At 37.0% G+C, this 27933-nt stretch overlaps 2 protein-coding genes across 3 annotated transcripts in view; one reads left to right on the top strand and one right to left on the bottom strand.

The window, feature by feature from the left end:
- HDGFL1 (HDGF like 1) overlaps positions 1–27933 on the bottom strand; it is a 730488-nt gene that overhangs the window by 212411 nt on the left and 490144 nt on the right. The window lies entirely within an intron of this gene.
- Positions 3848–27933, top strand: PRL (prolactin). Of its 2 annotated transcripts, XM_082415293.1 has the most exons (4): positions 3848–12741; positions 14539–14646; positions 18047–18226; positions 20370–27933. In XM_082415293.1, exons 1-4 carry the CDS (start codon positions 12727–12729, stop codon positions 20559–20561), a joined length of 495 nt encoding a protein of 164 aa, XP_082271419.1. In that variant the 5' UTR covers positions 3848–12726; the 3' UTR covers positions 20562–27933. The 2 variants fall into 2 exon arrangements, with proteins under 2 accessions (XP_082271419.1, XP_082271418.1); XM_082415292.1 differs by lacking the exon at positions 3848–12741 and having other exon boundaries at positions 13242–14646.

Raw genomic sequence — 27933 nt, 5'->3', positions numbered from 1 at the left:
CTTATTTCATGATGCCTTGGCAGAACTGGATATAACTGGAAGTTGCTGGCAAGAATCAGGAACTATCATAAACCATGACAAATAGCATTCCTTAAATTTGGTACTGAAGTAACTATTTTATCACAATCATATAGGTACAGCCTCAGTAAGCTAGTAAAGGAGTCAGCAGTGTAATTCAAAACTCCTTTTTCATGGTCAATGATTTATGCATAAGTCTATATAATTTCTTAACAAGCACATACAACTTGGTCCACGGAATAAGCATTTTTTCATCCTAAATCTTGGAGTTTGCTCTGAAATAACCCTTTCTAAAAAATAAGGCTTAAGATGTAAACTTGTAATTTGGGATTGTAATTAAAGTAAAACAGTTCTAATGTCATTTTTTAGGAACTGTGCTAAAATGTGTCAGTCAAAAGGGAGAATATATATAATAAAGTCTTTCATAACATTGCAAAAAAATTTTGTTTTGGTTTTATGTTTGGGATGATAAAGTTTCCTATGCTTGGGATGACACTGAAGTAAACTACAAGAAAAGACTTTTGAGGTTTTGTGGGTTTTTTTGGACAAGGAAAAACCCATGACATTTTCACAAAGCCTTTGGTCTTAACCTTGGAAAGCTGGCTGCTTAGGATAAAGGCAGAGAAAATGAGCAAGAAAGCTCTAAAGGTGGGCTGCTATCTTTAAATGCAAATATATTCATTAAGGAATTGGCCAAACAGGAAGGTATATTCCATTTTTAATGACTTTTTTAAATACGCAAATATTCCGCAGGTGTGCGTTTATAATTTAATTAACCTTTGAAGGAAGCAATGGTTATCTGTGGAAATGGGCCTGGGTGATAAGATGCTATCTAGACCTAAGTTTTCACCTTTTATTTTACATATATGTTATATAAAAATTTTAAATCCATCAAAAGCTGCCTTATTTCTACTTTCATACCCTTGACTTTTCTGCGGAGTCACTGAAAGCTCCAATGGCACCATTTTTATGGAATTTTTATTTTGAGTTGTATTGCTAGAAATACTTCATATAATGGAAATGCTACACATAATTTTTTAAAGATACATTTTTCTAAAAACTTTAAAACACTGATAAGGAATTAAAATACATTTTGCATGTAATATATTTTTGTGGTACACGGTGAGACGATGACAATTATCTGAGTAATTCAGAACAGACACACATACACATCTATGGCTCGCCCCCTAAATACAGTGAGTAAAAGTGACTTACTGAATTTTTAAAGTTACAATATTCAAGTAACATTGACAAAATCTACCCATCAGTGTGCATGTTATAGGATTCTGATCAGAGCACTAAAAAAACCAGGTTTCACTCTTTTAATCATCATTGTTTAAGTCATCAAGGTATTTGAAAAGTAAAAATTATTAATGATTTCACTAACAGTCGCTTAGAGTCCACAAAGCCTACCAAACAATTTGATTGGCTGTTTTTAACTATCTAATTTGCTCATGTGCAAACAAAAATTTAAAAGGTTCTGAATGAAAATAAGATACAGATCTGGACAAGCAAATGCAACAAATTTAGTCAGCCCTCCATATCTGGGGATGCAGAACCTGCAGATTTGGAGGGTCAATTATATTACAACACCATTTTATATAGGGACTTGAGCATCTGTGGATCTTGTATCCAATGGGGTCCTGGAACCAATGCCCCCTGGATAAACCAAGGGACAACTGTACTTGTTGAAACTGCTTGAAAAAATAACAGGAACAAACCTTCTGTCTTGATATTTGAGCTTAAAGTTCTCTTTAGATTGAATCATATGAATATTACTTCAGTTTTTAAACTTCATTTATGTAGACAGGAGTTTGGAAGGCATAGTTATTTCACAGACTTATCTTCAAAACTGTTCTTAAATGATAAAATATGTGTTCCTATATACTTGATGTGACCTTAATGAGAAAGCTTTATATAAACCGAACTTGAAAACGTTCTCACAGTTTCATAGCTGTTTCCAATATACATGTGTATGATTTTCTATTTATCCAAATGGACATTACCCCTATTTTCAGGTGCAGCTGAAAGTACTGTCTAGCTCTTATTCTGCAGTTATTAACAGAAACTTACATTCATTTTCTTTATTTCTCTATGAAATGAATGCCCCTTTCTGGAAGAAATACCCTATCTCTCATCTATTAAGTTAATTTATAAGGTCTGAGTACAAAATGGCCTGTAAAAGAGAGAACATTCAAATGCCACATCACCTCTAAAGGTAATAATAATATTGCTTCTCTCAGTGGTCGACAGATAACCTTTTATTTTTTTTAATCTACAAGAATTCTTTGACTTTCATTCTACTAATGATGTACAATTGACAAGTGAAAAAGTTAAATGAAGATTTTATGACATATGCAAGACACATATTAGTAAAAGAATTCTTAGAGACCAAAATGGCAGATAAACCAAAAACCAATTTGAAGAAGAAATAAAATTAATAGCTCTTCATCACTTATCTACATAACTCATCAAGAAATATTTCAACAAATGTATTGTTTTATAACATAATTTAGAATCATACTTAAATTCTCTTTGGCAGCTGCAACGTTTCCTTAAAGGCTCCAAAACGTTTAAAACATGCTACTCCTCTCACCTCTCTCTTTGGGAACCCAATTACTGTGGCATTTTTCCTTAAAGTAATGTGTTTCTCAATTTGCCTTCAAGGTCACATTCGTATCTCCTCACCAAGACTCACCATCAGCTGCATAAGAAGCTCAGTGGGTACAAGTATGATTATAGAAAGCAAAAAGAAATATTAACAGTATGATAAAAAATCTGGAGTTCCAGTGCCAGTTCTGTCAATAATTACACATGTTCAACACATTTTCTTCACCTGTAAAATGAGGTATTTGGTTAGATTTACTCTGTGGTTCCTCTGATCTCAAATACTATGATTTAGACAAATTAGAGATTGTTCAGAAGTTGCCCTTCAGGAAGATTAATCTTCCTAATGTATAAACAGATTGAAACTGAAATGGACATAATCAGGAGAAAATGGAAGAGAAGCTATTATAAATATTCAGGTCAAGATAAACTAGAGAGAGGAGAAAAGAAAATGTTATGGATGTTAGAGAGGCAGAATAATTGCAACATATACCATACCAACTGGTTGAGTGTGAGTCAAGGGAGACAAAAGAAAAGGAAACAAACACAGCTCTGAGAGGTTAATAAGTGTGGGTGACTGAGAAGAGAGTAGGTTAAGAGAAAAGATGAGTAGTTAAAGATTTTCTTTTAATAAGTCAGCATATCTTGGTTGAAGACATATAGGTTGAAATGCCTAGCAAGTAGATGACAGCTCAGAAGAGAATCAGGGAAAGAAAAATAGAGTTTGGATCATCTTCATGGATATGACAGGTAAAGTCCTGACACTGAATATGATAGCCAATGGGGAGAAAGAAGGTTGAATGCCAGAAAAAGGTTTGACATTGCAAGGGACTCAGGGAGTTATTTAGATTCAGCAGTTAAATAATCACTGGTGACTAGTAAGGGAAAACAAAACAAAACAAACTGAACTACTTACATATTCTTATTGCCCTGTGTTCTAACTTTTAGGAAATTGTTACATTTTCATTATGGCCAAGTATAATGTCATTTATTGCAGATGGTTCAGAGGTGTTTGAAATACACACATACATATCATCTCCTACTCCTAAGTCTTTGTTAATTTCCCCTCGCATTTTCTTAGTATATGCTTTCTGTTTTGGATCCTATTATTAAATGCATATAGGTTGTTGATAGTCTTATCTCCACTGTTGATTGCGTACAACAATATCACAAAGGATGGCCCTTTGCTTTAACACTTTTTGCCTCAGATTTAAACTTGCCTATTAGTAACTTTACTAATCCAGCAATTTTATTTTTTTATTTTTATTTTTTGTGGATTAAACAGAAGTTTAATATAAAGAATTATCAGGCTACGATAAAAGAATAAGGAGTTTGGGATTGACATGTACACACTGCTATATTTAAAATAGATAACCAACCAGGACATACTGTATAGCCCAGGGAACGCTGTCCAGCAATTTTAAATAATTTGCTTGCTGTGGGTTTTTTTATACTTAACACTTTAACTTTTCTTAGCCACTTCATTTTAGATCTCAACATTAGGTTTCTCAACATTGGAGCTACTGACATTTTGGATGCCATACCAGTTTGGTTTGGGGGCTTTTCGTGTGTTGTAGGTTATTTAGAAGCACCTCTGGCCTCTACCCAGTAGAGCATGCCAGGAGCACTGCCATCTTCAGTTATGACAATCAGAAATGTCTTCAGACATTGGCAAATGTCCTCTTGGGGGGCGCTCAAAATCAACCGCTAACTCTTTGTCCTTTGAAAACAACTGTTTCGGATATATCACTTATTTTGTTTTGGAAATACCATCTATTGGGATTTGCCACTTTTAAAGAAATTAAGTCTTTTTTTTTCTTTAATGAGTAAACTTATCCCATAATGTGTTTGATTCTATTCTGATCTCTAATTTTATATTTTTTGTTGCTTACGTTTCCTTTGTTTTCTATCTTTTTATAAACGGAAAATACATTTTGTGTGTGCTTGTGAGTGTTGGTGTGATATTTCCTTTCTTCTGAGAAGCTAAAAGGTTTATAATCTGTTCTCCATTTTCCAGTGGTTGTGATAACAACTTTGCACCATCTATTGACATCTTTCTTTTTTAAAAATCACCTTGACTCTATCTATTGATTCCCTGAACTGAACCATGAAAAAATTAACATGCTCATACTTCCTTCCATCTTTGACCGACATGCAATTTTGCTAGTTTTTTTTAAAGCTTATTTTGTTGCTCATTTTATTAGAATTAGGGAGAGTCAAGATTGTGTGGTATCCTTATCTCAGAAATCCTCATCAGCACCTTGTACCTTTACTTCCCCCTTGTAGTTTAAAAAAATATATATATAATATATATACTAGTATATATACTAGTACATATGTACCTATCATCTATCTATTTACATAGAGATAGATAGATAGGGAGAGAGTATAAAGTATGTATATACAGATAAACATACTTTATATAGGTATGTAAATATGTGTGTATATAAATATATACATATATAAATATGTGTGTGTATATATATATATACACATACACATATATATTTCTTTGGGTCAACAGAGCATTCCATCAAAGAGTTCATTCTTATTTATAGTTCAACCCCAAATGACAAAAAAAAAAAGCTTTGCAAACAATTGTCACTTCAGTTAATCCCTGAATATCAAAGCATATATTACACTAGCAAGACATGCTGCATTTAGTGAATAAGACAATAAGATAGAGACAGGTCACAGCTAAGATACTGTAGACAAATTTTAATAGAAAAATGTATTAGAGGATGATGGGGGGTGCAGACTGAAACTGAAGGATATTATTTCCTGTGAAGAACCAACCATATTTCCCAATCCGAATTCTTTCAATATATTGAAAAAGACGAACAGTGGAGAAAGGCAGGGGTGATAGCACATCAACACATGTACGGCTCTGTGAGTTATTACAATATCAAAATACTTCTCTTGAGATCAGCACAGATTTGTTGCCGTGTCTTCCCACACATCCTGACTCCTCTTGAAGGCTTCAGCCCCTCCTCTGGGACCCCCCATGGTCTCACCACAATGGAACAATTAAAGAATTGAAGCCTGTCAGTTCAGGGGACTCAAGGACCCTGGTCTATTGCTATAGGTTTCTGTTCTGCTTTGTGGTGTCCATGCTAATTATAAAATTTAAAATTATCCCTGGAAGAAGACATGGCTCAGAGTCCCATTTCCTATTAGATAATCTCTCCCTCTCTCACTGGAAGTGGGCATGCTTCTGATCCACTTCCCATTAGACAAGGAATACACACATACAAACACACACACGCACATATCGAAATACGAAGACTCTTTCATGAGGTAAGTTATTATCCACCCCACTTAGCATTAGCATACAGCCAAATATTTGACACTTTTACTTGAAAAAATGTAATCTCAAGGAGAGAATCTGTGAAGTCTCTAGACACATCATCCTTGGATCTGGCATTGTCTTATATCAGGCATTAAAACTTGTCCAAAGGTACAGATGGTTCAAAACAAACATGTGATAAGAAACTCATAGATAAGCTAACACAAAGAATTCATGGAACTAGATCAGAGGATATGAATATCCTGTCAGTGAAAAAAAGAAAAAGAAAAAAGGAATTACAGGGGAAATTTCCAAATGCTTACACTATTGCTTTCTTATTTAAAGAGCAAATGCCCTCAAGACACTGTTGACAGATTAAGAACTTGGGCTCTGGAGTTATTTAGGGAAGCTGATGATTTGCAAAGCCCTAGCAAAGAGATAAGCATTGAACTTAGGAGGAAAAAATGTATGTCTTAATACAAATGAAGTTAATGTAAATAATAGGATGTAATCAAATCATTACTTTTGTTTATCCTGAAAACAGTGTAATTCAAGAAAGCCCCATTGTGATTCATCTTGTCTCCAATGTACCCTTTACATTTTCTGATATTTTATATCAAAAACGACACAGGGAACTCTACTCAATACTCTGTAATGGTCTATATGGGAAAAAAAATCTAAAAAGGAGTGGATATATGTATATGTATAACTGATTCACTTTGCTGTACACCTGAAACACAACATTGTAAATCAACTATACTCCACTAAAAATTTAAAAAACAAACAAACAAAAAACACATATCCTAGGAATTCCCTGGGTCCAGTGGTTAGGAGGCCGCACTTCCAACGCAGCGGGCGAGGGTTCAATCCCTGGTCAGGGAACTAAGATTCCGCAAGCCTGGGGGCGCAGCCAAAACAAACAAAAGAATACGATACATATCCTATGCGTTTTTTTTTTTTTTTTTAGGTAAGAAGTGGATTTATTTAGAGAGAAACACACTCCACAGAGTGTGGGCCATCTCAGAAGGCCAGAGGCCCCAAAATATGGGGTGGTTAGTTTTTATGGGCTGGGTAATTTCATAGGCTAAGGAGTGGGAGGGTTATTCCAACTATTTTGGAGAAGGGGCAGAGATTTCCAGGAATTGGGCCACCGCCCCCTTTTGGCCTTTTATGGTTGGCCTCAGAACTGTCATGGCATCGGTGGGTGTGTCACTCAGCAGGCTAATGTATTACAATGAGCATATTCCAGACTCAACTTCCTATCTGATCTTTTAGTCCAAATTTTGGAATTTTTAAATCCATAAACGCTATGTCTTTAGTCATTTGCAGATTTCACTTTATTAAAGACCATCACTCCACATATAAGTGAAAACATACAGAACAAATATAGCAAAACAGAAACAGACTCACAGATACAGAGAATAAACTAGTGGTTTCCAGAAGGGAGGGGGTGGGGGGATGAGCAAAATAGGTGAAGGGGATTCAGAGGTACAAACTCAGAAGACTATTTATTTCAGTTATAAAATAAGTAAGTCACAGGGATGTAATGTACAGCACAGGAAGTATAGCCAATAATATGATAATAACTTTGTATGGAGCATAACTTAAAAAATGTCTAATCAACTATGTTGTACACCTGAAACTAATTTTGTAAGTCAACTGTACTTCAATCAAAAAATAATAACAATAAAAAGACAATTCATTACTAACGTAAGTTGAAGCATCCTTGTGATCCATTTATTCTGATTTCTAAACCTCTTAATTTCTGTTGCTCTTTAATATTCCCTACTACATCCTTCAGCAGACACCTTTCAAGTTATGTGAATTATTTTAAATATTTTTGCATCATTAAGGACAGAAGAAAAAAATAATATTATTCAAACTTAAAAATAGATGACCAAAAGAAAATATAAAGAACATACAAGCTCAGTTCCTAATTAGGAATGAAATCCAACTTGATGTTACTTAGTATTCAAAATTAGAGTCATTTAGAAAGGATGGCAAATTTGTTTATTAGTTTCAGGTACTAAAAATATCATGGAGCATTTAACATCATTTGAGCTATTTATTCAGCTACTTGACAGAAATCAATCAGCAGGTTTAATTCTAAACCCTCAGACCAAAACTGCCAAAGAATGAATTTTTGTAAATATTTAGAAACAGACAAGTCCATTTTTAGTGAACTTCTTGACTGCTCTAAAGTAAGGGCAGGTTTTCATAAAGAGAAAAATTTGCAAAAGAACGCATACAAAAATTAAGGTGGGAAGGGGCTGACACTACGGGAAAGAAAAATAAGACAACTATGACTTTTCACATAAAATATGCCTTTTGCGTTATTTAGATATTGCAATATCCCTTTAGCAGGAAACATGGGTCTGTGAAGCAGCAAGAAAGCACACAAGAAATTTAATGGAGACACACGTTCCTCTTTGGAGTCAAATAAATCAATTGGTATCCACTGAATAAACACAACTTGGGTTTTCTTAGATTACTCTCTTCCTGGCTGTCAACAAAAGTTGCAACACCTTTAAATTTTAAGATTAAGTTGTCAGTTCTTATGGCAGATTTTCCTACCCCTAAGTTTCCAGGAGAGGAGGGAAAGGTAGGGCAACATTAATTTCTCTACCACATGGAACTGCTCTCTTAACAATTCAGACTTTCACTGTCCCGGGGGAAAAAATGGATACCTAGTATGAACTTATGGAATCCTGACCTGGCTTTAGGGTGATAGAGCCTATATATCATCATACTTGATTCATGTGATTCAAAATCTAGTATTGCCTAAGCTGAGGCAATTAGGAAGATCGTTTTTAAGGGACGTTAGTCTTTGTGGAGATTTCTAAGTCCCCATAAGAGCACTTAGATAATTGCTAAAGCATAAATACGGCAGGAGCAACTATAGAAAAAAGTGAATGCCATAGAAAGACATTATTTTTTTTTAATTACCTCACCTGTCAATTTACTATGAGAGACATATGGTAAAATTGAAACTAAAGGTCACAGGCTGCTTTAGATGCATGGACTAAAAAATTAGAGAATGTCGTCAACAACTTAGTTCGTATTCATTACAGTCATTTCATTCAGGAAATCTCTAAAAGGCAAGTGGAACTTTTGAGCCCATGAAAGATGAATTTTTGTCACCTTGGCTCCAGAGTAGCTCGAGGTCAGAGAAATAAAGCCACCATAAGTTAGTAACAGTTTGTCCACCCCTATCCTTGAAAGTGGACGTGACTGTCTAGAATTTTGTTTTACTGCATTATATACCAGGCTGTGTGTGTGTGTGTGTGTGTGTGTGTGTGTGTGTGTGTGTGTGTTTGCCCTTGAAAATCACTGTGTCACTTCCCCAGAATAAACTCCCTAAGGTCAGGGGTGACTTTTTTCTTCATCTTAGAAGAGGGGGCAACGTGTGTTAAAGAAGAGGGGGCAACGTGTGTTAAAGGATTCATTTTCCAGCCTTCTTCACATCCCTCCTGATTCCTCTTGAAACGACAATCCTTTCAGCATCTAACTTGACTAATTACTTCTTCTATATCCTTGACATCTAATCTCTCCAATCCTCTGTTTTTCAATCTGTAAACTGGGGATGAAAATATAACTTTACCTAAATGTTAAAATCAAAAGAGATAAATGAAAATGTACATTTTACCACAGAGGTATGTCATTTTTAAAAGGATAAAACAGAATGTGTAAAAATCAAGAAAAAATGAGAGAAATGTATTGAGTATAACAGGAACTGAAAATCTTACTCATCCTTATCCTATATTTCTTGGTATTTAGTGTGTAAGTTTTGAAATTTTGACTTCACCCAGCAATTTTGAATGAAAAAAAAAATAACCTTTGATAATACATGAGACACCTTAGTGAAAGATAATGCTATATTCAAGAAACTGCAGAGAAATAAAGGTAAATGTTAAAGTAAATGACTGCTATAATTTTACAGGTCCTCTAACCCAAACTAGTCTCCAGATCTCACCTTCATTATCTCTCTCATTTCCTTTTGGTCTAATTAATCAAAATCCTTCCTAGATGTTCATTTCTGGCCAGTATGTCTTCCTGAATATGAATAAGAAATAGAATACCATTTGATGTTTGAAATTATGGGGGTAATCTCGATGACGGAAATAGATGACTGGCAAAAGGGAAGGGAATGCCTGATTAAATATATTCATGAAGATGTCAAAGGCTTATAAAGCCAATATCTGGGAAAGAGAAAGCTGTAGGACTACCAGATCTTCTCTGGTGAAGTGTGTTTTTCGAAATCATCACCACCATGGACAGCAAAGGTTCATCACAGAAAGGTATGTGCAGCAACTCACGGAGGTGCTAGCTTTATCAACACTCCTGTAGCGGTATTAATTTGAAATGGTAGCTAATATTCTCTTAGTCAGAGGTTTCAGGATTACAGAGTTTAGAAGAGCTATCTAATCACTGCTCTAGAAATCAATTGTATAAGGGACTAGGACAGTGGTTCCCAAATGGGGGAATGTCTTCCAGAGACATTTGCTTAATGTCTGGAGATGTGTTTGGTTGTCTTAATTTGGGGCAGGGGTGCTACTGGTCTCTAGTGGGTAGAGGTCAGAGATGTTGCTAAACATACTACAATACACAGGACAGCCCCCAGAACAAGGAATTATCCAACTCAAAATGTCAGTCAGGCCAAAGGTGAGAAACCCTGGACTGGAATAAGACCAAAAGTGTCTCTGAATCCAAGTCATCACAACTCCAGAAGGTAGAAACAAACATTTTCTAGTTCCCAGGCCTCTTATGTGGTTTGGCCAAGATGAGTCAGCCTGACAAAACTTTTAACTCTGAAGCCATAATATAGACAATGATAGCAGAGTTGTCTCCTACAATACTTTGTCGACTGGGTTTAAGCCAAATGACATTATAAAAGAAAAAAACAGGCTAGTAATAACTAATCGCCTTTACTTTCTTGGTTGACATTTGCAAGAAAAGGAAATTGCAAGACAAGGAAATTAGTAACAAAATTTATTTCATGAAACAACAGAAACATTTATCTCTTTTATCTCATCTTAGACTATGAAAATCCTTCAGATGATAAAGGTACAGATAAATGTAGTCAGAGTTAAAGAATATCTATCCAGTTATGAATTTCCTAGAACCAATACTATTCCAATGCCTCTATCTGCAAGGCACTTTTTATTTATACTTGTAGATAAAACATCTAATCAGCTATGTTACATGACTGTAATGTACCTAAAATAAACTCTTTGGAAACATGTTTTTGAAAAATTAAAAGTCTGTTACATGAATCATCTCACAAAGTTAATATTTTTTATTTTGCAGCTAAAAGGTTGTTTAGCTACATTCTATACTAAATATTCCTTTAGATATTTTCAGGTATTTGGGGTTAGGTATTTTTTCACCATAAATCTTTAGCACTTGCCTAGTTTTATCTTGGACACTTCCAGTTACATTTATTGAAGATTCCATAGCAAATGAGTTTTCTGATAAACACATTTTTATATTTTATATTCTTTATATTCTTTTGGAGTAGTTTGAAGTTAAAAGTGATTTTAATATATTGTTTCTTTCCTTTTGGAAGTGTAAATTATTGATATGTTAGTGGTTCTTATTTGTCCATCTTCTGAGATAGTAAATTGGTGACTAAATCATCTCTGATAATTGTCAAATATTTTAAAAGTGAGTGTTTTATAGATAGAGCAGAACAAATTGATAAAATCAACTTTCTAGGTTCACTATCGTCATGCAATCAAAGTATTTTTCTCTACTAGTAATGGCGATGACCTCTGCTAGCTCTGAGTCATCACAGCTACCGATGTGGTCCCTGTTACACACACACAGACCGAGAGCCCACACGCGTGTGAGATGTGACATGAGGAAGTGAAAAGATGACAGTATTGGCACCCAGCCGCCTCCATCTGCTAATAATGGGACTTGGGGAAAATCACTTACCCTCTCTAAGTCTTCTTGTTTCATTAATATAATTTGAAGATAATGAAAGTCAAGGCTCTCTCACGGGGTTATTGTGAAACACAAATTTTTAAAATTTTTTAAAGCTTTGGGCAAAGTATCAAGGAAATGCATGGGGTTATTAAGGTGAGTTAGCAGATCCAGGCTACAGTATCCTTTTTATCTTAGAATTCTCTTTGTACTCAATATTAGCAATCAGTCGGTCATGTGTTTATTATTATCAGGCACGACAGTAAACCAGAGAGATCAACTGTGCTATTCTTGCCATTTCAGCGTCTAGAATGCAAGCATTCGTCAACATAGAGTTAAAAAAATTACAAACTCCTAGAGAGCCTGGCTGCTGAGAATCTGCAGAAAAGTTCCAAGACATTAAACTATCTTAAGAGAATGACCTAAACGCTCCGGCTCAGAATTAATTTCAGCTCCAAATGTTTGCAAAGCACAGAAGCACTTCTGGGAGCAATACAAAAATGCAGGGAGTAACCTACTTCTCAGACTACCTATCTGTGCAAATATGATTATACATCTAAATTTACACAGTGGAAGGTGTTGATTCTTTCCCACCTCAGCTATTTCAGTACCAAATCATGCAGAGGGCAGTGGGGAGAGATAAGGCTTCCCTCGACAGGACGGCTTTTGATAACCTCAGTTGAATAGATCATCTCAGAGTGGCTCATTTTTTTACTTAAGCAGGGTCACTCCTGCTCCTGCTGTTGCTGGTGTCAAATCTCCTCTTGTGCAAGAGCGTGGCCTCCCTTCCCATCTGTCCCAGCGGGGCTGTCAACTGCCAGGTGTCCCTTCGAGACCTGTTTGACCGCGCAGTCATCCTGTCCCACTACATCCATAACCTCTCCTCGGAAATGTTCAACGAATTTGTAAGTACTGCACTTCATGCTTATTTCCAGAAGGAACCTTCACATAAGTGACTGGGCTAAACCACACTTGAAACAAGAAGGCTGCACCAGCCAAATTTCAAATAATACACTTTCTAGGTCAAAGAAGGCATCAGCTCATAAGATGTAGAAGAAAGGGTCAGTTTCATGAAATCTCAAAGATTCTTAAAGAGTGTCATAATTTTTTTTCAATTTCCTTTACTTCGTTTTATTTTTTTAATTTCCAAAATAAATTTTAAAGCACCTATATTAGTCAGCTTGGAGTGCCATAACAGAATACCATAGACTAGGTGGATTAAACAACAGAAGTTTATTTCCTCACAGTTCCGGGGGCTGGAAGTCCCAGATCAGGGTGCCAGCATGGTCAGGTTCTTGTAAGGGCTCTCTCTTCCCCATCTGGCTCCTCCATGTGTCCTCACATGGTAAGCGGGGGAGAAAGAGACAGAGATACAGAGAAAACAAGAAAACTCTCTTATAAAGACACTAATCCTATTGGATCAGGGTTCTAGCCTATGAGCTCATTTAACCTTAATTACTTTCATAAAGGTCCTTCTCCAAACACAGTACTTTGAGGGTTGGGGCTTCAACATAGGAATCTGGGGGAGACACAAACCTTCAGTCCATAACAGCACCTGACCTAAAGCACTTTTAGGTGGGGCTGAGGAAAAGGAAGTATGCGGACTTTTTTGTCCTTAAGTGTCTCTCTGGGCATTCTTCACCTAGCACACAGTAGATACCCAATAAATGAGAACTGCACTGCAGTGAACTGGGTGGATTGAACATGGTAAATGAAGCTGAATCCATGTCAGGAAAACAAATAATGATAGTTTTTTAAATGCTACAAATTATTGTTCTAAGATTTGCTGTGAATAGGTTTAGAACCAACTAGAAGGGTTGGTTTAGAACTGGAAACAGTTATTCTCTTTCTGATGAAGGTACTTTGAAAGTTATATGTTAACTCTTTTAGGACAATCAAGGAGCACATAGTAGAGCAAACAGCTGATAAAAAATGGTATTCAATGTTTGTATTAAATTCATGTAGTTCTTTTTACTCACCAGTTTCTCTTTCATTCTCCATTTTTAACTGGCCACCTTTTTTCCAAATCTTACAAATCATCCCTTTAAATGTTCACAACTTTTACTAAAGATTAGTTTTTCTCTATCAATGTGTTAGCTAGTTTTGTCTATTCTTATTCTCAGTCCATTGCTTAGTATTTCCTAGAATTTTATGCCATGTTTTACGGACTTACCATTTTGTCACCATCAACAAAATTGTAGTCTGCATCTATGATGAACACTAAGCTATAGGTATGTGGATTCAGAGATTAGTCAAAGAAAAGTTATCATTTTATAATTCCTATTAAGGAAGTATATTGGTTCCGACCCACAGTGAACAAGAGATTAAATGGTTAAATACAGGTACATATGCACTATATTTGGTTCAAATACTTTTTAAAAAGATGATACTTAATAAAACATTTAATATTTCATATTTGGGGTATTTTTAGTGTTTGCTATCCAGATAATAACTTGTGGGAAGGGTGAAATTAAACAAGGGAATAGCAAAGGGAAGAGCTTGGAATTTAGAAGTTAGATGAAAAAAAAAATTTTATAGAGATAATGGAAAGAAAAAGTAGGAAAAAGAATGACTTTCAACTTTTATGTGGCTTTCATTAAAAAAATTATACATCTATCAAATGTGTTACTATTCTGGTAATGGGTTCATATATTCAATGCCCAAACAACACTAACTCAGTAAATCTGCTTGATCACTTCCAGGATAAACGGTACGCCCAGGGCAGAGGGTTCATTACCAAGGCCATCAACAGCTGCCACACCTCCTCCCTCTCCACCCCTGAAGACAAAGAACAAGCCCAACAGGTCCATGTGAGTCTTTTATCCAGGTTTTTCACCTAAACAAATGAGATAGTCCACAGGTGTTACCAGGGTGTAGATTATTAGGAGTAACAGTAACCGCACATGCAGAGAAAGGTGGAGGAAGAGCAAGCTATCGAAGAGAAATTACATTCTGCACTTGATGAAGTATGAGTAAAATCAAGTGCTGACTAAAGATTTACAGCAGCAAAATAAATGATCTATAAATTGTCTATGCAGACAACATTACTTCAACCAATGCATGAGACCTAGGATTGCATATATTTTACTGCATGAAAGCACGAACTGAATGGGACTTCCATGTGTAAAATATTAAATTTGCAAAATTCATGGGTATGTAAGAAACGCAAACCCAGTTGATGTATTTCCCGTTACTAGTAACTCGTACATGGGCAGCATTTACCATGACAGACCACTGTACCATTCGAGCCATTGTTTCTGACTTTCAAGGCTCTCCTGATTCTGCTTCTACTTCTCTGACACCTACTTCATTCTTCACTGACTCCTCTGTCACCTCTTATTCTTAATTACAGGTCTCTCCCCAAATCAGATCCTATAAAATGGTTTGCTTCTCATGACCGCAACTATTGCCTCTGTTCTGATGACAACAAAGTCTGTATATCAAGGCCTGATCATTTATCCCAGCTCCATTTTTTTATCATCATAATCTCTCCCTTCTGATTCCCTGCCCGAACCACAGTCCTCACATGATTTTAAATACTTTCACATATATCCCCCCTTAAATACAATCTGTTCTCTCTCTACAACTTGGTTAACGATACCAGCGTTCTTTCAGTCTACTAAGCTCATTAATAACGATGATGATAAAATGAAGGAAGAAGGTGAAGAAGGAGGAGGAGGAATTTTTTATAAATTTAAAATTTATTGAGAGCTACTGCACTGCCATACATTTTACAAAGCACTTTATGTGCATTATTATATTCAGTCGTCACAAAAAACCCTATAACACAGGTACTGTTATTATACTTCCTGAGATAAGGAAACCGAGGCTCAGAGAAGTTATGGAATTTGCACCTGTCACACAGCTAGGAAGCAGTGAGTCTGAGTTTCATCCAACTCAGAGCTCTCACTTTTAATCATTGAGCTACAATGGCCCAGTGCGTATGTGCCACTCACCATACAGCTTGTATTTCTTTACAACTCCTTCTCTCACATTCTACTCATGCTTCCATTGCAATGTCTATTTGATTCTTCTCCACTCTTCATTTCTTTTACCAGTAGATTAGTTCATGGACATCAAGAAAGTAAGCATTTTAAATCAGAGATGCTCAGCCCCTTGGAGTTTCATGCCTGATCCTGGTAGTAGTAAACTAGGGGGCAACACCCTCCACTGTGAATCCCATTGATGCTGTTACTAAACACAGTACTGTGCCATCTTCTGCACCTACACATGTCAACAAAATAGACTGCTCTGATAGCAGCATGGGGGTTGGTGTTGGGATAGATTAAGGAAAGCATGTTTTTAAATGCCATGTCTTCTTCATTGCCTCTTTGTTCCAATATCATAAAATAAAATTACCAATCAAAAAATGAATATATTAATACATGATTTGATTCATTAATACAAATGAATCTTTGGGTGAAAATGATGTGGGCATGAGTGGAATCTGTCTTTCCTGGGTAGATACTCCAGGTACATACTGAGTTCCAACAAAATACTTAGGTTTCTTTCCCTGGACAAGCAAAGTATTCAAATATAAAGAACTCACTGAGTAGATGGTCGAATTTCTGAGGGAAAAACAAAATTCTTCATGTTATAAATTAGAACTCATTAGAAGAATTAGTTATTTACATAAGGCAGACCCAGAGATAAACCCATGCACCTATGGTCAACTAATCTATGACAAAGGATGCAAGGATATACAATGGAGAAAAGACAGTCTCTTCCATAAATGGTGCTGGGAAAACTGGACAGCTACATGTAAAAGAATGAAATTAGAGCACTCCCTAACACCATACACAAAAAATAAACTCAAAATGGATTAGAGACCTAAATGTAAGACCGGACACTATAAAACTCTTAGAGGAAAACATAGCAGGAACACTCTTTGACATAAATCACAGCAAGATCTTTTTTGATCCACCTCCTAGAGTAATGGAAATAAAAACAAAAATAAACAAATGGGACCTAATGAAACTTAAAAGCTTTTGCAAAGCAAAGGAAACTACAAAAAAGATGAAAAGATAACCCTCAGAATGGGAGAAAATATTTGCAAACGAATCAACAAAGGATTAATCTCCAAAACATATAAACAGTTCATGCAGCTCAATATTAAAAAAAAACAAACAACCCAATCAAAAAATGGGCAGAAGACCTAAACAGACATTTCTCCAAAGAAGACATACAGATGGCCAAGAGGCACATGAAAAGCTGCTCAACATCACTAATTATTAGAGAAATGCAAATCAAAACTACAATGAGGTATCACCTCACACGGGTCAGAATGGCCGTCATCAGAAAATCTACAAACAACAAATGCTGGAGAGGGTGTGGAGAAAAGGGAACCCTCTTGCACTGTTGGTGGGAATGTAAATTGATACAGCCACTATGGAGAACAGTATGGAGGTTCCTTAAAAAACTAAAAATAGAATTACCATATGACCCAGCAATCCCACTACTGGGCATATACCCAGAGAAAACCATAATTCAAAAAGACACATGCACCCCAATGTTTATTGCAGCACTATTTACAATAGCCAGGTCATGGAAGCAACCTAAATGCCCATCGACAAGACGAATGGATAAAGAAGATGTGGTACATGTTTACAATGGAATATTACTCAGCCATAAAAAGCAATAAAATTGGGTCATTTGTAGAGATGTGGATGGATCTAGAGATTGTCCTACAGAGTGAAGTAAGTCAGAAAGAGAAAAACAAATATCGTATATTAAGGTATGTATGTGGAACCTAGAAAAAATGGTACAGATGAACTGGTTTGCAGGGTAGAAACAGAGACACAGATGTAGAGAACAAACATATGGACACCAAGGGGGGAAAGCGGCTTGGGGGGTGGTGGTGGTGGGATGAATTGAGGGATTGGGATTGACATATACACAGTAATATGTATAAAATAGATAACTAATAAGAACCTGCTGTATAAAAAAATAAATTAAATAAAATTCAAAGATTCAAAAATAAAAATAAAAGCATTGAAAAAAAATAAGCCAGATTTTTAAAAATTTTAGCAAAATGTAAACAAATAGCTTACATTTTATACTTTTACAACTTTTACCACCTTCAAAAAATTTTGTACACACACAGGAATAACGAAGAGTTTTTTAGGTCAGCCTCTCTGCACAAAAATCACATGTGACTAAACCCACTGTATTACGCTTATTTTAATGAAATTGCTTCCTGTGGTCGCTTAGCACGAAGTCCTTCTGAGCGTGATCCTGGGAGTGCTGCGCTCCTGGAATGACCCTCTGTACCACCTGGTCACGGAGGTGCGGGGTATGCAAGAAGCCCCAGACGCTATCCTATCAAGAGCCATAGAGATTGAGGAACAGAACAAACGACTTCTGGAAGGCATGGAGAAGATAGTTGGCCAGGTGAGCAGCCTCTTGAAGGCTTCTTTGGTTTTCTCATGAAGGAAAGAAGTGACCTCTGTGATGAGGAATGAGTTTTGAAATATCTCACTTTGCAAGAACAAGATGCAGGCCTCCTATATTCTAGACTGCTATTAAATAAAGCAAGAGCCTCGTCATTCATCATAGTGATAGATTCTATTGTAAGTGAAGCAGAATTCTACTGCGATTTTTGACAGGTGCAGCCTTCCCTGCATTGCACACAATTCCACCAAAAGCTTGCCTTTTCCTGGGCACAGGTGGTTGAAATATTTTCAAGGGTAAGAGAACTAGAGAATAGAATTTGCAAAATAAATGTTTTCTTCAAAGTATCCCAGGACATCTGCTACTGAAATTCTGCTTGTATTCTTTCTCTGTCCTCCTCAAACCAAAGGATGAGAGTGGGAAGGAAGAAAAGAGAAAGTCAAAACCAGATTGGATGGTGTTTCTCCCCACTCCTCCCTGCTCTGCCAGAGATATCTGTCAGGGAAGGAAGGAGGTTGAAAAGAGGAGACCACAGCATGAATGCTGTCCCACAAGCACTAGATTTCAGTGGGTCACAAAAGATGGAGATGCTCCTTTTCTGGAATGTTTTTTTATTTTGTAATTTACGCAAAGTTTTCCCATCCTAAATTTTCTTTGGGGGGAGGGGGCTCCAAAATAAAAACCCTAATCATTGCATTTAATCTCCCCAAATAATTTATCATATTTAGATTGATATATGCACTATAAATCTCCATTTAGATGGGATAATTTCAATATGAGGGAGGGAACATCTAAGCAGCTTCCTGAAGTTCTCAGAAATAATATATCATCTAAATAAAAATATATGATTATAGACATAATAATAAGAGCAATTTTATATTTCTCTTATTGTGTACAAAGTACATGTTAATCCTGTGACATTTTTGTCATTTTCAGGGGAGAAGAATATATCCATCACAAATACAAAGCACATTTTAACCCTGGGACATATGAAATAAACACCTAGATTTTCAGGTTATTTTCCTCATTCCTGTGGGCCTATTTTCTGAGGTCACTAATTTGTTCTATAATAACTTCATTTTGTTCTTTTTTACTGCTTACTTATTTATTCTTATTCATATCATTGCCCTTCGCACAGTAAATTTTGTCTTAGGGCTCAAGCACCAAAATAAAAAATAAAAAGCAAGGCAACACACACAAACTTTACATTCCAATAAGGAATCCCAGGTTTAAAAAACAGTCTTACTCTGCAGCAGAAAGTTAGTTTAGCAGGGTCTACAGTTATCTCACGTTTATACCTAGAAGCTCTCCAAACTGTATGACATCCCTAGTTGCCAAGCTGGTTACTTGGTCTCTTGGCTCTCCGGGGATTCCCAGCCCACAGAGGGTAATCAAGCGTGAAGATGCACGGTGCTCAGTTGCTCGGTGCCCTTCTGTTATCACAGCTTCCCACCCTACCACCCACCTCTCACCACTGAGGGGTTGCTGTCAGCACCCCCTTTTTATAGGCAGTTTTCCCAGTACCTCCCACTTAAGAGACATCAAGAGAAAGCAGATATTTCTCATAGACATCAGGGGGTTATCTGTCCTGGGTGGAATGTGAACGCCTCCTGCCTATTTCAGAAGATCTTGTCAGTCAGAGCCATCACTAGATTGTCTGCCCCTTAAACCATCTAGTACAATCCTCATCGTTTCTAAGGTCTTTAAACACACACTCTATGGAGAACAGAATCAGTTCAAAGCAGGGAAAAGAGAAATGTAATGATGGTGACCTTCAGAAGAAATAAAGTAAAAAGTACATTTCAGAGAACAGATTCAGGACATGAAACAGTTCAAGTGACACAACTGTGTCCCTTGATCACATTCATATGAATATTCAAACAGCAGCTTTGTTTCTCCATCGTTTTACTCCTGTACAAATATCCTTAATCTGTGATCACATACATGTAAGAAAACTTACACTTGAGTTCTGCTTCTAGCTTGTATATTACTAACAGATTTCTGATACGCTGGCTCCAAAACCTGTGTCTAGAGAGTTTTATATTCATGTGTCCTCCCCAAAACTTAATTTGATAATTAGAAGGAACGAAGATAAGCAAATACTAATAAAACTCATAATAAGTCATTATCTTTGGGTGCTTAGGTTCATCCTGGAGTCAAGGAGAATGAGGTCTACTCCGTGTGGTCGGGACTTCCGTCCCTGCAGATGGCCGATGAAGATACGCGCCTTTTTGCTTTTTACAACCTGCTCCACTGCCTACGCAGGGATTCACATAAGATTGACAGTTATCTCAAGCTCCTGAAGTGCCGAATCATCTACGACAGCAACTGCTAAGCCCACATCCATTCCATTCATTTCTGAGATGGTTCTTAATGATCCATCCCATAGCAGGCTTCTTTTAGTTTTATAGCTTTTTAATGCATGCTTGGGTGTAACGGGCCTCATCTTAAAAAATAAAAACAGACTCCACAGAGATGTCAAAATCTAAGAAGGCAATTTGTCAAAGTTTCTTATCTTCATTTAACAGAAAATCAAAAGAAAATCCATCCCTACCATTGAGAGAAGTTCCTATTAAAATCTGTCACAAATAGCAGAAGCTGGCATTACAAAGAAGACCATTAACAGCTTACTTTAGCATCACAGCAAATTATTCTGGGTCAGGTTATTAGAATCAAAGAATTCGATAATTATTAATCGTGCTGGTCATGCTACCGAGAAGACTGAATTCTCGGGATTCTTTATGAAAACCAGCCACGTACTGTCAGCCAATTTTCACAGTGCTACAACAGACAATTAAGGGCTATGAAACTGTAATGTACCCAAATAGCGTGAGGTTTACCGAACCGTCTAAAAATTATTAGGATACCGTCTTAGTCCTTCTGGGCTGCTATAAGAAAATATCATAGATTTGTAAACAACAGAAATCGATTTCAACAGCGTGGTCAGGCGGGGCCCTCTTCCGGTTGCACACTTCTTACTGGATCCTCACATGGGGGCAGGGACTAGGGAGCTCTCTTATATATAAAAGCACTAATCTCATTCATGAGGCTCCATCCTTATAACTTAATCACCTCCCAAAGGCCCCACCCATGAACACCATCACCTTTGGGAGTTAGGATTGCAACATATGAAATTTCTGGGGGACACAAAGGTTGAGGCCACAGCAGATACAAACGTGAACTGGCTTCCTCCTCCTCCACTGGCCGTCTTCAGCCAAGCTCAACTGCATCCCCATCTCCTTGGCATCATCTTGCACACATTCCATACGTTCTGGTCACACTGGGTTTAACAAGTTCAGTCCGGTCAAGCTTCAACTCCACCTCATATTCAGCCTATTCAATGTTTCCCCCTCCCCTACTGAGGCCCAGGGGACCTACCAGGGAAAGCAGATATGACCGTTTCTGCAAGGATTCTTCTCCCTTACTCTCTGGATCTTCATTCCTCTGGCCATGTTGGAAGGGGGTAGAGGATGACGAGATGGAAAACCTCTGACATCACTGACTTGCATGGTGCTATTGTAGCTGTCCCATGGCCAAGAGGGACTGATCTGGAATTCCCCTGAGTGACAAGTGTCTCTCTTGTGGGGCACCCGTGTGATTTTCCAGGACATTTGCAAGTTGGGGATACCTCACTGCATAGTTGTTGTTTTTTTTTTTAACCAAGGGAAATGTTCTGGCACCCCACAGCTCAGCCACCTGCAGTATTCTCCACAGTCTGTCTGTTTCCCTCACTCTGCAAGCACCCTACTGGAGAAAATTAATTGGCTTAAGGTCAGCTGCCTACTAGCTGACCCACAGGAAAGCCATGCGTCATAGACACTCCAAACAACTGAATGGCAATAATACTGGTGTGCATCTGACCCCATCCTGGGGTCTCTGGACAATTCTCCACCTGGTGAACACAGAGTAGATTAGAAAGCTGGATTCATAAACAGACATTAATCTGAGTGAGATACCATTCTTTCCTCCTTTCAGAACCATGAGTAACTATCTTTGTCAATCATTAGGTAGCTGGCCTTACAAACATTCCCTACTAGGTGCCTGAACTGCAAAACCCTCCTCATAGACTTAGTTTCTAGTGAGACTGGAGAGACATGACTGGATTAGGGTAGCTCAGCGTGTTCAACTGCCTCAAAACAACCTGGGATGAGGGCAAATCTCTTTGCCAGCTCTCCTGGCGGTGGCGTTGCCAGGCTGGTTTTGCAGTATCTTTATGGCTTTAGCAGGAATTCTTAGGCAACAGTCAATGGGAAATATTTCATCCAACATCCTGATAGAGATGAGATAAAAACGGTAGAAGGGAAGGAGAATGAAGAGGAATGAAAGAAGAAGAAGATGGAAGGAAGGAAATACAGAAGAGGGAAAGTGAGTAAAAGACGGGTCGTGAAGGATGAGATGCTATTAGAATACTGTATTTGGTGAAGACCCAAATACAGATGCTTTAATTTTTATACCCTAAGAGCGAATATCACCTCATATTCCCCTTTTACTTCCATTTCCTCTTCTCTCCTCTTTTTCTGAAGTTGTCCTTTGTATGAGGAGTATTCTTTTGCCGCTACTAATTGAGTTGCCATAGTTCTAGAGATGAACAAAACTGGGCACAGCTTCAGATCAGAACTCAAGGCAATTTTCTTCCGTCACGCAAAGAGACTTTTCACACACGTATAGGGACACGTCCAGCAAAACCAACCTCTTCCCTCGTAGCCAGGCTTATTTCTGTCTGAGCCCTGCTCCTGCCTCCAGCTGTGATGACCCAAACCTTTCAGGACACAACAGAATACTCTGCCCCAAACCAATCTATCAATCTCTCCCTTTGTTCCTGCACGCATGCAAAATGTCAGCTTTCTCGTATTTCCGCTTTCTTCTTTCAAAAGGCAGAAGACTATGGGAAAAACACGTATGCACTTTCTTTCTAAGTCATTTATTGCTGCAAACATCTAATTCTATTGTGTTACCCACTTAACTTTCTTTCTTTCAATGTCTAGAGATTTCCAACAGAGAGGATGGTATTTATCAGAGGGGAAATTTGGCAATAACGGCGACAATGCAATTGTATGAAACATACATTCACCACTAGCCCACACACATCTTCACGTATTCTTCTCTTATAAAGTTTATTCCAAGCACAAATTTAAGGCTGTAGATAAACAACGGAGGAGGTGATATTGAAAGGCCTCTCCCTGCTTGACCGTGACATATAAACTGAATACTGTAGATTTCAGACAATATTGAGCAGAGCCCTAGGTGTTCTGTAGAGTCAGCAAGGGGTAGCTGAAAAGAGGATATTTGGGAAGAATATAACAATCACTCCCCTGAGTGAGGAGAGTGAGTCTATTTTTTTCCTCTTTTACAGATTTCCATGTAAGATTACATTTGAAGAAAGACCCTGCTATAGCAAGAATAGTAGCAGAGGTTACCAAACGGAAACAAACAAATGAAAAACCCTTGACAGTTCACTGACCTCACAGATTAGTAAATCACGTGTCATGGATACAACAAAGACTTAAACTGAGGTTTAAAAAAAATCTCTATTTCCCAGAAGTTGGCTCCAAGCTGTGGAGAAAGAGAGGGTGACATAAACATGCAAATTACTATATTATATAGTAAAGAAAAGTAAGTATAAGAGGCGACACCAAACAAAGTGCTACAGTGAATTGAAGTACAGCTAGGAGACATCTGGTTGTGAGAACAGGAAGCTTTTTGGAGTGACACAGTTGTGATGGCTTTATGATGGAGGTGTGAAAGGTTGATGGGAGGTTGATATGCAAAAACAGGAAGACAGCATATCTGTCAATTCATTTAGAATCATAAGTATCTCCTATATCCTGGGCAAAAGGAACTGAGATATTAATACATATAGCATTATAAGGTATCAGTGAATAATCAAGTTTGACCGAAACACAAGAAATGCTCATTTTTTTAACAGACATGTAATGTCTCTCATTATTATGCTCCCACTATGTGCTATATACATTACTGTATGCTACATATATTACTGTTATGGGGAAAATCTTGTAAGGATTGTTTATGCATTGTGGAAGATCATTTACGCCAATTTGGAGAGCTTGTATTTATTCGACAAAGCAACAGGAAACCAGGAAATTTTAGTGCAAGAGGGCAGTATGTCCAGAATTGGAAAATAGAAACATTAACCTGGTCTGAGGGGTACTGGGAGTATGGGGCTGATGGAGAAAAAGCAGCAGTCCAGAAACAGCTTGGAATATTATGACACTAAAAGAAAATCAAAGAAAAATCAAATCTGCCAAGTAAAAAGAAGCAGAGGATGTGAGAGATATAGGGAAAGAAATAGGCTTAACTACAGAGAGGGAATGAGGCAGGCGTAAGAGTCAAAAAGGCATCCAAGAACATGGGACTGGATGAGTAAATAAATGATTGGAAAGTCAGAGAGAAGACAGGAGATAAATTAAGGTTCTGTCCAAAAGCATCTGAACTTTATTTTCCTGTATTTCATCAACTTTGTATAAGAATTCATCAAAAAATGTTAACTTACTATAGCACATCACAGAAATAAGTACACTCAAGAGCCCCTGCTAGACTCTACCAAATACCAGAACCAAAGCATCACTGCCCAGTGATAACAAGTAGTAAGTCACTAGTCACTTTCAACACTTAAATAAGACATGCATTGTAAAGCATAGTGGATGAATGGAAATAAAATGAAAACAATCCACTCCTTCACAGAGCCAGCCCGACCCAAAACCTAAACAAAACATAAGTAATGTTCTCTTTCAACATGTGTCCACTTTCTCCAAGAGTTTCTCATTCCTTTCGCCTGAATCCACCCTTGTTTACTGTCCTTTCATTGTCTTCCTCTCAGCAGATGGTCAGCTAATCACTAATCACATAAATAATTAAAAAGTGCTCACTCCTAAGATAATATTCATATTGAAGGAGTCTTGAAACTGAAAAGCTTTCTAATCCTCTGAAAATAAAACTCTAATATTGGAATGACTTCTCCCCAGCCTCTTTCCAAAATGCCCAGTAGGCAGCCAGATGCGGCTCTAGCTACTTAGAAATCTTCTGCTGTAATTATAACCTATTTGGATAGTAAAGACAAGAAAGACAAATGAGGCAATGAAAGGCATTTAGAAAGAAATGCATGGACAAGTGGAAAAGATACCATATGTTTTAAACACAGATCCACGCTTGCACACCATACCAGTGTGATGGGAGCCAGGTGGGCCTAATTGGGGGTGGAGTTTTCAAGAAAGCTCTATATGAATTAGCACTGAGAAGTTTTATTCAGCTCAACTGCTTAAATATGATTCTTTGATTCTAAGACTCAGAGCCACTCGTCCCACTTAACTGCACTAAGTCAAAAAAGGACTACACTTATTGCATATTTGAAAGTTGCTAAGAGATCTGAAAAGTTCTCATCACGGGAAAAAAAATTTGTAACTATATATAGTGACGGACGTTAACTAGACTTATTGTGGTGATCACTTTGCAATATATACATATATCAAATAATTACACTGTATACCTGAAACTAATAAATTGTTATATGTCAATGCTATATATGCATAATGATTACATAATCATTATGCTGTATACCTAAGACTTATATGTGTGTATACACACCAATATATGTAAAGTTTTTTAAAGAAATATACTTTATATATTGGATAAAGAAAGCAAATCAACTAATATTTTTTGGTTTTTTTCAAAAGTACATTCTAGCTAGCATATTGGGTCTAAAACCTTATCTCCAAATGTTGTTTATGTTTATGCTGATAAAGACAACAGAAAAGTGTGCTAACCTTGTAACATTAACTGCAGATGAGTTTAGTTACAATTGTTAATAAAAACCACTAAATCCTAAAACCTATAGGCCAGCAGAGTACTCTGCTACTGATCACTGAACAAATATTTACTTAATTCCCACTTGACTCAGGCACTATTGCTGGTGCTTAGTTTACATCAATAAACAAAGCAGGCAGACACTTGTCCTCATAGAACTTATATTCTAGCTGGGGGGGAAGACTGACAACACACAATAAACATGAATACAAATACATTATTTAGTACGTTAACAGGTGATCTGTACGATGGAAAAAGAAATAGTAAAGCAGAGGAAGGGTTTTAGGGAGTAAAGGTGAAGAAAGGGAAGTGATCTAAAAAGACAACTTTAGAACCCACTGAGGGCAGCAGCAGCCAATTTCCTCTGTTAAATCATGCAAATGTGCTCCCTTGCACTCCAGATCCAAGTTTTGCCTCTTCCAGTCAGACTTTTTCCTCTTCTGCACAACTTCAAAAAGGTTTCCATCTCTGAGGCTCTATGCAAACATGAATATTCTGAACATTCTTCCTCTCGTCACTTGAATTGAAAGATTTTATAAATAATTTGGGGTAACCCCCAAACTAAGTAACATTTTATGCAACAGATTTTGATAATTTTCTGTTTCCTGAAGGACTAATCTCTAAATTATTTTCATTTTACAACACACTATCAGTGTCCAAAACTACATAATGTAAAAATATTATATATATACTACTCTTCTAATTCACTGTGACATTTAAAAAATATACACAAAATATAAATTAAGTAACAGAAAGATAAAAATAAATAGAAAGAGAAATACTAATATCTTCTTCCCAAAAGGATGAGGACACTCACTTCTTTTTCAAGTTAATTTTATTTTTTTATACAGCAGGTTCTTATTAGTTACCTATTTTATACACATCAGTGTATACATGTCAATCCCAATCTCCCAATTCATCCCACCACCACCACCCCCCACCCCTGTTTTCCCCCCTTGGTGTCCCTACGTTTGTTCTCTACATCTGTGTCTCTATTCCTGCCTTGCAAACCAGTTCATCTGTACCATTTTTCTGGATTCCACATACATGTGTTAATATACGATATTTGTTTTTCTCTTTCTGACTTACTTCACTCTGTATGACAGTCTCTTGGTCCATCCACGGCTCTATAAATGACCCAATTTCGTTCCTTTTTATGGCTGAGTAATATTCCATTGTATACATGTACCACATCTTCTTTATCCATTCATCTGTTGATGGGCATTTAGGTTGCTTCCGTGACCTGGCTATTGTAAACAGTGCTGCAATGAGCATGTGTCTTTAAATTATGGTTTTCTCTGGGTATATGGCCAGCAGTAGGATTGCTGGGTCATATGGTAATTCTATTTTTAGTTTTTTAAGGTCCTCCATACTGTTCTCCATAGTGGCTGTATCAATTTACATTCCCACCAACAGTGCAAGAGGGTCCCCTTTTCTCCACAACCTCTCCAGCATTTGTTATTTCTAAATTTTCTGATGATGCCCATTCTAACTGGTGTGAGGTGATACCTCATTGCAATTTTGATTTGCATTTCTCTAATAATTAGTGATGTTGAGCAGCTTTTCATGTGCCTCTTGGCTATCTATATGTCTTCTTGGAGAAATGTCTATTTAGGTCTTCTGCCCATTTTTTGATTGGATTGTTTTTTTCAATATTGAGCTGCATGAGCTGTTTATATATTTTGGAGATTAATCCTTTGTCCGTTGATTCACTTGTAAATATTTTCTCCCATTCTAAGAGTTGTCTCTTCATCTTGTTTACAGTTTCCTTTGCTGTGCAAAAGCTTTTAAGTTCCATTAGGCCCCATTTGTTTATTTTTGTTTTTATTTCCACTACTCTAGAAGGTGAGTCAAAAAAGATCTTGCTGTGATTTATGTCAAAGAAT

Source organism: Balaenoptera physalus (assembly GCF_965194825.1).
Source record: "Balaenoptera physalus genome assembly, chromosome: 11".
In the NCBI taxonomy this organism is placed as follows: domain Eukaryota; kingdom Metazoa; phylum Chordata; class Mammalia; order Artiodactyla; family Balaenopteridae; genus Balaenoptera; species Balaenoptera physalus.
The sequence above is the reverse complement of the archived record's forward strand: the minus strand, read 5'-3'. Positions and strand labels throughout refer to the sequence as shown.

Excerpts from the sequence above, each read along its gene's own strand:
- PRL (XM_082415292.1), top strand. The coding sequence starts at position 14,476 with ATGGGTTCATATATTCAATGCCCAAACAACACTAACTCAGTAAATCTG. Across the intron at positions 14,647-18,046 it reads AACAAGCCCAACAGGTCCAT|CACGAAGTCCTTCTGAGCGT; the intron begins GTGAGTCTTTTA and ends GTGGTCGCTTAG. Across the intron at positions 18,227-20,369 it reads TGGAGAAGATAGTTGGCCAG|GTTCATCCTGGAGTCAAGGA; the intron begins GTGAGCAGCCTC and ends TTGGGTGCTTAG.